Source organism: Cibotium barometz, chromosome 34 (genome assembly GCF_041138505.1).
Source record: "Cibotium barometz isolate CiBa-2024 chromosome 34, ASM4113850v1, whole genome shotgun sequence".
In the NCBI taxonomy this organism is placed as follows: domain Eukaryota; kingdom Viridiplantae; phylum Streptophyta; class Polypodiopsida; order Cyatheales; family Cibotiaceae; genus Cibotium; species Cibotium barometz.
This window is the reverse complement of record NC_141079.1, coordinates 45,690,821-45,703,507: the sequence shown is the minus strand read 5'-3', so window position 1 is coordinate 45,703,507 and position 12,687 is coordinate 45,690,821. Positions and strand designations below refer to the sequence as shown.

The 12,687-nt window shown below is 43.3% G+C and overlaps 1 protein-coding gene across 1 annotated transcript in view; it reads left to right on the top strand.

Annotated features, from left to right (window-relative positions):
- Window positions 1–6,663, top strand: part of LOC147619091 (uncharacterized) — a 17,288-nt gene extending 10,625 nt beyond the window's left edge. The window contains exon 4 of the mRNA XM_086774409.1: window positions 6,423–6,663. Coding sequence (XP_086630535.1) covers window positions 6,423–6,663 — 241 coding nt within the window. The remainder of the gene's footprint in view (window positions 1–6,422) is intronic.
- Window positions 6,664–12,687: the final 6,024 nt, after the last annotated feature.

The window sequence follows — 12,687 nt, the reverse complement described above, 5'->3', positions numbered from 1 at the left end:
CATGCAAAATGGGAAAGTGCAGCAAAACAACTATGCATCCTCAAGCAGAAATAATGAGGATAATGAAAGGTTGTTTGTTATGCAGCATGTCGTGAATGCCATGTCTGAAAATGTTGATGCAGCACAAAAGGATAATGTATGGTATGTGGATTCAGGCGCTTCGAACCACATGACGAGTCATGGGGAGTGGTTTAAGGAGATGAAAAACCCGAAAAGACCAGGTTTTGTGGAAACAGGGGACGACACTGCTCATCCAATTGCCCACGTTGGAGATGTGCCATTGTCTATGCAGGATGGCAAAGTGAAGTACCTTGCAGATGTACTTCATGTACCGAACATAACAAAGAATTTGGTTTCAGTTGGCCAGATGATTGAGCAGGGTTTGCAGGTTCGGTTTAACCCTGATGGATGTTATGTTGAAGATTTTAAAGACAAATGCAGGTTGGTTGCAAAAGGCAACAGAGTGGGCAGAATGTTTACGTTGGATGTAGACATGCCTGAGATGAGTGCTGCGATGTTTGCAAATGGTTCAGGAATTGTTGCAGACACAGACATATGGCATAAAAGAATTGGACATGTGAATGTGCAGAGATTGAAGTCTATGCAGACAAAAGGAATTGTGACAGGGCTGCCAAAATTTAAAGTGGAAGGTATGCATAAAATCTGTGAAGCATGCCAATTTGGGAAGCAAACAAAGCATGTGTTTCCACGTAATAGATATGTGAGCAGAAATGCACTAGATGTTGTGCATTCAGATGTATGGGGTCCTACGAAGACCGTGTCTATGGGAGGCTGCAGGTACTATGTCACTTTCATTGATGACCACACAAGAAAAGTGTGGGTATATTTCATGAAGGAGAAGAGTGAGGTGTTCACTCACTTTCAGAATTTCAGAGTTTTGGTTGAAAAGCAAACAGGGAAATATGTAAAGTGCCTAAGGTCAGATGGAGGGGGAGAGTACTTCTCCAATGAGTTCTCTGAATATTTGAAGAAGAATGGTATTCGGAGACAGTATACATGCAGATACACTCCGCAGCAAAATGGAGTTGCTGAGCGGAAAAACAGGCACATTGCTGAGATTGCGCGAGCATTGATGGAAGAGAAGAATATGCCGCATTGCTATTGGGCTGAGGCTGTTTCTATAGCAGTATACATCATGAACAGGACTCCAACTGCAGCCATACATGATGTAACTCCAGAGGAGAGGTTTACTGGCAGAAAACCAGATTTATCTCATCTGAAAGTCTTTGGATGCATTGCATATGTGCATGTGCCAGATGAGCTAAGAACTAAGCTGGACCCGAAAGCTGAAAAATGTGTGTTTATTGGATATTCCCTTGAGCAAAAGGGATACAGGTGTTATAACCCTACTACACGTGAGTTGAGGGTAAGCAGGGATGTTGTCTTTGATGAGATGAGCAGCTGGTATGCTGCTGAAAATGAAGCTGTTGGGGCTGATGTGAGTGGAAGTGTGGTTGCACAGAATGCAGGTCAGCAATCACAGTCTTTGAGTGGACCAGGAGAGTCCTCATCTAGTGGGTCTGTTGATAGACCATGGAGTGGCAGGCTGCGTCATAATACCAGCCCTGCAAATGTGATTAGTACATCACGTAAAGGAAAAGAGAAAATGGTTGAGCCCCTTGGTATACCTGACATTTCTGCAGGACATTCTCATGTTGATGGAGAGTCTAGTGGCTCAGATATGAGCCTTGATGAGGAGCTTGGGATCCCAGCTATGAGAACACCTGGTGTAAAGAAGGCTATGGAAGCCATGAATGAAAAGCTGCGAAGATCAGGGAGAGTGAAGAACCCTGTGCAGAGATTTACATATGATGGTTATGTGGCACATCACTATGCATATATGGCAAAGGTTGTGCAGGTTGTTGAGCCCACATGCATTGATGAGGCTGTTGGAAATGTGTGTTGGGAGAAAGCTATGGATGAGGAGATGGATGCACTATATGGAAATGAAACTTGGGATTTAGTGCAATTGCCTGAAGGCAAGAAAGCCATTGGATGCAAGTGGGTGTACAAAATTAAACATAACAGTGATGGAAGCATAAACAGGTACAAGGCTAGATTGGTAGCCAAAGGATATGCGCAGACATATGGGATTGATTATGAGGAAACTTTCAACCCAGTTGCCAAGATGGCAACGGTGAGAGTTGTGATAGCAGTGGCTGCGTCAAAGAAATGGTCTTTACATCAGATGGATGTAAAGAATGCATTCTTGCATGGGGATTTGCAAGAAGAGGTGTATATGTTGCAGCCACCTGGTTATGAGGATGTGGGTCACCCCGAGTATGTTTGCAGGTTGAAGAAAGCCTTGTATGGCTTAAAGCAAGCACCAAGAGCATGGTCTGACAAGATTTTTGAATATCTTGTCACTATTGGCTTTCATGTAGCCAATGCAGATTTCTCATTGTATGTGAGACATGGTGATAGAGGGGTTGTGCTTGTTGTCATCTATGTAGATGACTTGATCATTACGGGGGACCATGATGCAGAGATTTTTGATGTAAAGATCTTGCTTAGACAGAAGTTCGAGATGAAGGATCTGGGGGAGCTCAGATATTTCTTGGGTATTGAGGTGATTAGGTCACCACATGGTATTGGATTACTGCAGAGACAGTATGGCTTGGACATGTTGTCCAAGTATGGTATGACAGGCTGTAAGCCTATTTCTGTGCCATTGGATCAAAATGGCAAGTTGAGTGCAGATTCAGGAGAGATCTTGGAGGATCCTACTATGTACAGGAGCATAGTAGGAAGTTTGATCTGCATGACGATCACCAGACCAGATTTGAGCTATGCTGTTGGGTTGGTGAGTCAGTTTATGCAGGTTCCACGAAAACCGCATTTGGATGCAGTGAGACGCATACTGAGGTATGTGAAGTCTACTTTGCATTGTGGACTGTTCTATGAGACTGGGACAGAGATATGTGTACATGGGTACACAGATGCTGATTGGGCTGGTAGTATCTCAGATAGAAGATCTACCAGTGGATTCATGTTTTCTTTGGGGAGTGCTGCTGTGACTTGGAGCAGCAAGAAGCAGCCTACGGTTGCTCTATCGAGTACGGAGGCCGAGTACAGAGGAGCTGCTATGGCAGCATGTGAGGTAGCTTGGTTGAGGAAGCTACTTGGAGATTTGGGTCTATCAGTGGATAGACAAGTTGTCATTTTCTGTGACAACATTAGTAGTATACAGTTGGCCAGGAACCCAGTCTTTCATGCTCGTACGAAGCACATAGAGGTCCACTACCACTTCGTCAGAGAGAAGGTCTTGGCAGGAGACCTTGACCTTGTTTATGTCAGCACAGAGGATCAGGTAGCTGACATCTTCACCAAAGCATTGGGTACAGAGAAGCTCCGCAGATTCAGGGCTTCGCTTGGTGTACATGAGATGGAGTTGAGCTCGAGGGGGAGTGTTGAGATATCGAGCTCTAGTGAGGCGGTGGACACTGATGACCGGCCTGGGGGATAGGCCCCGCACTTACACCACTGGCATGGTTGGTGAGATCTTGGGTGATATGCGGCCAGTGGGATGACAGGCTGTGTGACAGCCACTCTAGAGACTGGCATAGTTATAGCGCCAGCTCATTTAGTCGGGTTCACAGTATAGAGAACCCGTGTATGTATTTGGTTGAGTACCTTTTCATATGGTGTGTACTCTTATTCTTGTATATGGTGTGTTGAGTGTTGAGTAGAAAAGAAGAAGATTTCAGCCTCTCACCTTGTGTGTTCTCTATTAGGGTTTTGTGAGTGTGTGTGTGTGCTTGCAAGAGCTCAAGCTCTCTTCCCCCCTGCATCTTTTCATTTTTTTTGTGTGCGTGTGTGTTTTTTGTGTGCATGTGTGTGTGTGGTGCGTTGTGTGCATGCACATGCATGTGTTTATGTTGGCATACATATAGATCTATTTATATATACATACCTATAAATACATACATATATGTATGTATGTGTGTGTGTTCTCTCTCTCACATACATGCACATAATATAATATTGTGTGTGTGTGTGTATGTGTGCATCTATGTGTGCTAGGGAAAACAAATGAGAAAATGAGAAACTCTCTAATATGTGTGTGTGTGTGTGTGTGTGTTTAACTCTATATCTCTATATTATCTTACGGAAGAGTTTCACAAAGCTTCCACGTGGCAAGAATTTGGAGGTTCTGGAAAGGGAGGAAGATGTTTGGGTAGAATTTGATTTTGGAAGCCTCAAAAGACATGAGAAGCACGGGTTTTTAACTAGTATATATAAGAAACTCATTCAATGAGCAAATGACTTGATGGTGACAACTGAGCCTCAATGCATCTAAGCTTGTGAAAAGTTCAAAAATGTGAAACTCTCCTATACATACATACATACATATATATATATACTTATTCAATGAGTAAATGACTTGATGGTGACAACTAATTGTTAGCCCCAATGCATTTAGGCATGTGTAAAAAATGAGTATAAAAATTTAAAAAATTCTCCTTTCTCCTTTATGTGAAAGATCTCTCCTTCTCTTGCCAAGTGGGGCTCTCCTTTGCTTGCCACATGGCAAGTTACAAGTAATATATTTATAGATTAATATGTTTATAAATTATGGGATAAAGACAAACTAAATAATTAAGGTCCACAATCCTTTAATCTCTCTCAAAGAAGGTCGCTACCTTGAATTTGAGAGATATATGTACGTATCTAATTTGGTGCGCTATGTTTATGGGGGGGACAACAAAAACAACCCATGTGAGTGGTTGTACAAAATTTGAGAGAGATTCATTGTGAATGCAATAGAAGAATAGAATTGAGTGTTGAGTGTGCAATCTCTCTCTCTCTCTCTCTCTCTCTCTCTCTCTCTCTCTCTCTCTCTCTCTTATGGAGTTCTTAGTGTGGTATAACCCACCTTAATTCTATGCTTAATCTTGTGTCTATCACCATGATCAATCCCATTTTAGGATTGTTAACATGGTATCAGAACTTGGGTGGGCTCTTGGTCATGGTGAATACTTATGTATAGTTTTTGGTAATGTGTTTATTTGATTAAGTATTATTTTCAGTTTATTATGGAAAAAATTATGCACACTCATATTATCATTTGGATTTGAATTTGTGAGAATTTGAGAGAGATTTGGAACTGCCATTCTCAAGTTTGAGAGTAGATTTGCAACACGAAGGTTGCATAGAAGCTTCCCAAGAGAGTTGCAAATGGGAGTTTTGCAACATGGAGAGCCTGCTCATCATCATGGAAGCTGAAAATGGAGATTTTAGCAAGTATGAAGGCTATGGAGTCTTCGGTGTCAACAAAGAGAAGCTGCCAAGGAGATTTGTAAAGGTATTTTGGTGATTTTACCTCTAATTTGGTGTTTGAGCATGGAAGAATGCTCGTATTTGAGAAGGGTTGCTATTTTGGGATGTGTGAATCCCTTGGTACCTTGTAATTTGGCAAGGATGTGAGGTGCATGCTTGTTCATGTGAAAACAAGAAGTCATGGGGTTGGTTGGAGCCCAAGTGGAGCTGATTGTGCTCACTAATTTGCTCATGAAAGATGAGCTGGCTGTGGATGCTATCAGAGAATTCATTTTTTTGGTTTATGCACCTATGGTTTTGTTTGAGAGAACTTCGAAGAAGCACCCTTGAAGATGGTGTGTGCGAATGAAGCATACACATTGTGGAGCTCAATTTGGGAGCTGAATTTTTTTGGACATTATGGAATCTCATGAAGGAGGTTTGTAGAGGCAAAGGTTTATGCATCAAGAAGGATGCACTAGTGAAGCAAGCTATGGCCAAAGGCATGCAATTTGGAGCTCAAGCGGGAGCTCACAATGGCCATATTTATGACCACTTGGAAACCTAAACTTGGAGGTGTGAAGAGGAAATGAATGGTAGGAACTCAAAAAAAAGGTGAATTCGAAGAAGAGAGATCCAATTATTGTGCCTTAGTAAGTAGCGAATGGTAGTATAGCACCGTTCATGGCATATTTGTCAGTTGGCAAGAACACGCACTTGTTAGTACCAAAGACATGGCCATCGTCCCATGAGTATGACACTGGAGAAGGTGCACACTACGAAGCAGTATACGGATAACAGAGCTGTTTGCAGTGATTGAGATGGAGGCAACACACAAAGAGCTTCAGAGAGAAGCAACGAGACGGAAAGAGGTCATCATCAACGAAGCATGAGAGGATAAGCTTCAGCAACAAGTGCAAAAGCCATGAAAGCTTTGGTGAAAGCTATGGCAAGAAGAGCACTGAATAGAGACAATGAAAGACTTGAATAATCTCAAGCCACACTCGACAAGGGGCCTTGAGCAAATCAGAATGCACAGCAAGAAGCGATGGTGGCTGTAGTTGCTAGCATGCTATGCACAGTGCTATGTGGAGAAGAAAACATGCACATTGGCCCAAACACTGTGTAGCCAAGTGATGCAGAGAAGAAGAAAAGCGAAGGAGCCATGTGCTACACAGTAGCCAAGTGATGCAAACTCGAAGGAGAGAAGCTTTTGTGAGAGAAACCATGAGCAAAGCAAGGCTGCAAAAGAAGATGAACGCGCAAGATTGTAGCTATGGCACTACTCAGGAGATTGCAAAGAAAGATGTAGTTAACGTAGAAAGAGTTGATGCTGCAGAGTTGGTGATGCAACAACCGACATGGAAGCATATGGAGCAGTAGATGCAGGAGTTGTGGAACACATCGATTAAGAGGGGGTACCGAGAATCGTGGTGTTATGTGTATGTGGGAAAGCACCCTAGAGGTAAAAGATATATTGTGGTAAGATAAGAATGCCACATGTGATACTGTATGGTGTGTGAGTGTTGACCAAAATAGTGGAAAAGGGAGTGCCACATGGATGATGATTTGTAAAGTGGGATAAGACTAGAAATCCTATATCATTGTATGGTTCGTTTTTATGAATTCAATAGAAGAATAGAATTGAGTGTGCAATCTCTCTCTCTCTCTCTCTCTCTCTCTCTCTCTCTCTCTCTCTTACTACACAGTTCTTAGTGTGGTTTAATCTGTTGAGATATCGAGCTCGTCTAGTGAGGCGGTGGACACTGATGACCCGCCTGGGGGATGGTCCCCACACTTACACCACTGGCATGGTTGGTGAGATCTTGGGTGATATGTGGCCAGTGGGATGACAGGCTATGTGACAGCCATTCTAGAGACTGGCATAGTTATAGTGCCAGCTCATTTAGTCGAGTTCACACTATAGAGAACCCGTGTATGTATTGGTTGAGTACCTTTCATATTGTGTGTACTCTTATCTTGTATATGGTGTGTTGAGTGTTGAGTGTTGAGAAAAGAAGAAGAAGATTTCAGCCTCTCACCTTGTGTGTTCTCTATTAGGGTTTTGTGAGTGTGTGTGTGCTTGTAAGAGCTCAAGCTCTCTTCCTCCTTGCATCTTTTCATGGTATCAGAGCCTGGTTCGTGCTAAGGGCTAAGCTGCAAGCAAGGGAACCACAGGAAGCGGTACGAGGGTAAGAGCTTCAACTACTCTTCCCTATTTGTGTTGGTGACTACACCCTTGTCGGGAGCTCTACGGGAGGCACCGGCAACGATCTCTGATTGAGGAGCTTTCTTCGCGGGAGTAAAGCTATAGGGCATCTAGAATGTCCTATCGGACAGAAGTTTTCTGGGCCGAAAACGCGTTTCGGGCGCGTCTGGACCTCCGTTTTTCAGAAAGCAGGTGATTTCGAGCACTGCGGGTAAGTCATCGATTCTCTGCAGAACTCTGCTTTAAGAATTGCAGGAAGACAGATTGACTGTGCAGACAGTGTGGGTGCTGCAAAGAGGTCTACAGTTGCCATTGGGTGTATGTATGTACATTGAGGTCACTGGTTGTGACATTTGAGAGTACTACAGTACCGCTGCAGAAAATACAGCAGTTTGTGCAGGACAAACCAGAGTGCTATTTTGGTAAAATTGTGTGTTTGGCAAAATGTCAAATGATGGGATAACCCAGATTGTGGCTGAGAAGCTTGACAAGAATAACTTCCATGCTTGGAGGTCCAGGTTGACGAATTTCCTGATGGGAAAGGGCTATTAGGACTACATAGAAGGTGAGCATGAAGAGGCACCGGAGATACCGGAGATGCCAAGTCCCCCAAGGAGGCGTGGGACACCTTGGTAAAGCTTTATGAAACAAATACCAAGGCACGCAAGATACAGTTGAAGAATGAACTTCATACTGTGGAAAAAAAGAGCATGTCTGTGAATGATTATGCGTTGAAGATAAAGGGTATTGTGGAATCCCTTGCATCTATTGGTGTGTCAGTAGATGATGATGATAAGGTGGAGGTCTGTCTACGTGGTCTCGGGCCACAATACAAGGCGTTCAAGATGTCTATTCAGACTCGGGAAAACATTCCCAACTTTACAGATTTGGTGTCTATGTTGATTATAGAAGAGAAGAGCTTGGGTGAAGACCAACAGTCTTCACAAACCAAAAACAGTTCAGAGCAACAGGCCTTCTACACAGGTTCAGGAAGAGGACGAGGTAGAGGAGGCCGTGGACGTGGTCAAGGAGGTGGCCGAATAGGTAATCAGAATAATGGCCAGCAGCAGCAACAACAATCCCAGAATACACAACATTAACAACAACACACAGGTGGAAGAGGCAGATTCAGAGGCAGGGGAAGTCAAAGAGGCCGTGGAAATTGGCAAAGGCAGTATAATGATGTACGTGAATGCTATTACTATGGTAAGCCTGGACATGTGCAGGCAGAATGTTATAAAAAGCAGGCTGACATGAAAAATGAAAAAGTGTAGCAAAACAACTATGCATCCTCAAGCAGAAATAATGAGGATAATGAAAGGTTGTTTGTTATGCAGCATGTCGTGAATGCCATGTCTGAAAATGTTGAAGCAGCACAAAAAGATGATGTGTGGTATGTGGATTCAGGTGCTTCGAACCACATGACAAGTCATGGGGAGTGGTTCAAGGAGATGAAAAACCCGGAAAGACCAGGTTTTGTGGAAACAGGGGATGACACTGCTCATCCGATTTCCCATGTTGGAGATGTGCCATTGTATATGCAGGATGGCAAAGTGAAGTACCTTGCAGATGTACTTCACGTTCCGAACATAACAAAGAATCTGGTTTCAGTTGACCAGATAATTGAGCAGGGTTTGCAGGTTCAGTTTAACCCTGATGGTTGTTATATTGAAGACTTTAAAGACAAGTGCAGGTTGGTTGCAAAAGGCAACAGAGTGGGTAGAATGTTTACGTTGGATGTAGACATGCCTGAGATGAGTGCTGCGATGTTTGCAAATGGTTCAGGGATTGTTGCAGACACAGACATTTGGCATAAAAGGATTGGACATGTGAATGTGCAGAGATTGAAGTCTATGTGGACTAAAGGAATTGTGACAGGACTGCCAAAATTTAAAGTGGAAGGTATGCAGAAAATATGTGAAGCATGCCAATTTGGGAAGCAAACAAAGCATGTGTTTCCACGTAATAGATATGTGAGCAGAAATGCACTAGATGTTGTGCATTTAGATGTATGGGGTCCTACGAAGACCATATCTATGGGAGGCTGCAGGTATTATGTGACTTTCATTGATGACCACACAAGGAAAGTGTGGGTATATTTCATGAAGGAGAAGAGTGAGGTGTTCACTCACTTTCAAAATTTCAGAGCTTTCGTTGAAAAGCAAATAGGGAAATATATAAAGTGCCTAAGGTCAGATGGAGGGGAAGAGTACTTTGCCAATGAGTTCTTTGAATATTTGAAGAAGAATGGTATTTGGAGACAGTTTACATGCAGATACACTCCGCAGCAAAATGGAGTTGCTGAGCGAAAAAACAAGCACATTGCTGAGATTGTGCGAGCATTGATGGAAGAGAAGAATATGCCACATAGCTATTGGACTGAGGCTGTTTCTACAGCAGTATACATCATGAACATGACTCCAACTGCAGCCATACATGATGTAACTCCAGAGGAGAGGTTTACTGGCAGAAAACTAGATTTGTCTCATCTGAAAGTCTTTGGATGCATTGCATATGTGCATGTGCCAGATGAGCTGAGAACTAAGCTGGACCCGAAAGTTGAAAAATGTGTATTTATTGGATATTCCCTTGAGAAAAAGGGATACAGGTGTTATAACCCTGCTACACATGAGTTGAGGGTAAGCAGGGATGTCTTTGATGAGATGAGCAGCTGGTATGCTGCTGAAAAAGAAGCTGTTGGGGCTGATGTGAGTGGAAGTGTGGTTGCATAGAATGCAGGTCAGCAATCACAGTCTTTGAGTGGACCAGGAGAGTCCTCATCTAGTGGGTCTGTTGATAGACCATGGAGTGACAGGCTGCATCATAATACCAGTCCTGCAAATGTGATTAGTACATCACGTAAAGGAAAAGAGAAAGTGGTTGAGCCCCTTGGTATGCCTGACATTTCTGTAGGGCATTCTCATGTTGATGGAGAGTCTAGTGGCTTAGATATGAGCCTTGATGAGGAGCTTGGAATCCTAGCTATGAGAACACCTGGTGTAAAGAAGGCTATGTAAGCCATGAATGAAAAGCTGCGAAGATCTGGGAGAGTGAAAAATCCTGTGCAGAGATTTACCTATGAGGGTTATGTGGCACATCACTATGTATATATGGCAAAGGTTGTGCAGGTTGTTGAGCCCACATGCATTGATGAGGCTGTTGGAAATGTGTGTTGGGAGAAAGCTATGGATGAGGAGATGGATGCACTATATGGAAATGAGACTTGGGATTTAGTTCAATTGCCTGAGGGCAAGAAAGCCATTGGTGGATGCAAGTGGGTGTACAAAGTAAAACATAACAGTGATGGAAGCATAAACAGGTACAAGGCTAGATTGGTAGCCAAAGGATATGCGCAGACATATGGCATTGATTATGAGGAAACTTTCAGCCCAGTTGCCAAGATGGCAACAGTGAGAGTTGTGATAGCAGTGGCTGCGTCAAAATAATGGTCTTTGCATCAGATGGATGTAAAGCATGCATTCTTGCATGGGGATTTGCAAGAAGAGGTGTATATGTTGCAGCCACCTGGTTATGAGAATGTGGATCACCCCGAGCATGTTTGCAGGTTGAAGAAAGCCTTGTATGGCTTAAAACAAGCACCAAGAGCATGGTCTGACAAGATTTTTGAATATCTTGTCACTATTGGCTTTCATGTAGCCAATGCAGATTTCTCGCTGTATGTGAGACATGGTGATAGAGGGGTTGTGCTTGTTGTCATCTATGTAGATGACGATCATTACGGGGGACCATGATACCGAGATCTTTGATGTAAAGATCTTGCTTAGACAGAAGTTCGAGATGAAGGATCTGGGGGAGCTCAAATATTTCTTGGGCATTGAGGTGATTAGGTCACCACATGGTATTGGATTACTGCAGAGACAGTATGGCTTGGACATGTTGTCCGAGTATGGTATGACAAGCTGTAAGCCTATTTCTGTGCCATTGGATCAGAATGGCAAGTTGAGTGCAGATTCAAGAGAGATCTTGGAGGATTCTACTATGTATAGGCGCATAGTAGGAAGCTTGATCTATATGACGATCACCAGACCAGATTTGAGCTATGCTATTGGGTTGGTGAGTCAGTTTATGCAGATTCCACGGAAACCGCATTTGGATGCAATGAGACGTATATTGAGGTATGTGAGGTCTACTTTGCATTGTGGACTATTCTATGAGACTGGGACAGAGATATGTGTACATGGGTACACAGATGCTGATTGGGCTGGTAGTATCTCAGATAGGAGATCTACTAGTGGATTCATGTTTTCTTTGGGGAGTGCTGCTGTGACTTGGAGCAGCAAGAAGCAACCTACAGTTGCTCTATTGAGTACAGAGGCCGAGTACAGAGGAGCTGCTATGGCAGCATGTGAGGTATCTTGGTTGAGGAAGCTACTTGCAGATTTGAGTCTATCAGTGGATAGACAAGTTGTCATTTTCTGTGACAACTTTAGCAGTATACAGTTGGCCAGGAACCCAGTCTTTCATGCTCACACGAAGCATATAGAGGTCCACTACCACTTCATTAGAGAGAAGGTCTTGGCAGGAGACCTCGACCTTGTTTATGTCAGCACAGAGGATCAGGTAGTTGACATCTTCACTAAAGCATTGGGTACAGAGAAGCTCCGCAGATTCAGGGCTTCACTTGGTGTACATGAGATGGAGTTGAGCTCGAGGGGGAGTGTTGAGATATCGAGCTCGTTTAGTGAGGCGGTGGACACTGATGATGACCCGCCTGGGGGATAGGCCCCACACTTACACCACTGGCATGGTTGGTGAGATCTTGGGTGATATGCGGCCAATGGGATGACAGGCTGTGTGACAGCCATTCTAGAGACTGGCATAGTTATAGCGCCAGCTCATTTAGTCGGGTTCACACTATAGAGAACCCGTGTATGTATTGGTTGAGTACCTTTCATATTGTGTGTACTCTTATCTTGTATATGGTGTGTTGAGTGTTGAGTGTTGAGAAAAGAGAAGAAGATTTCAGCCTCTCACCTTGTGTGTTCTCGATTAGGGTTTTGTGAGTGTGTGTGTGCTTGCAAGAGCTTAAGCTCTCTTCCTTCTTGCATCTTTTCATAATCCACCATAATGTTGCTTAATCTATGTTTATCACCATGATCAATCCCATATTAGGATTGTTTAACAACCTCTTGGTAAGTCAAGCCATTATGTGATGAGAATCTAACTGGCTAGATAAC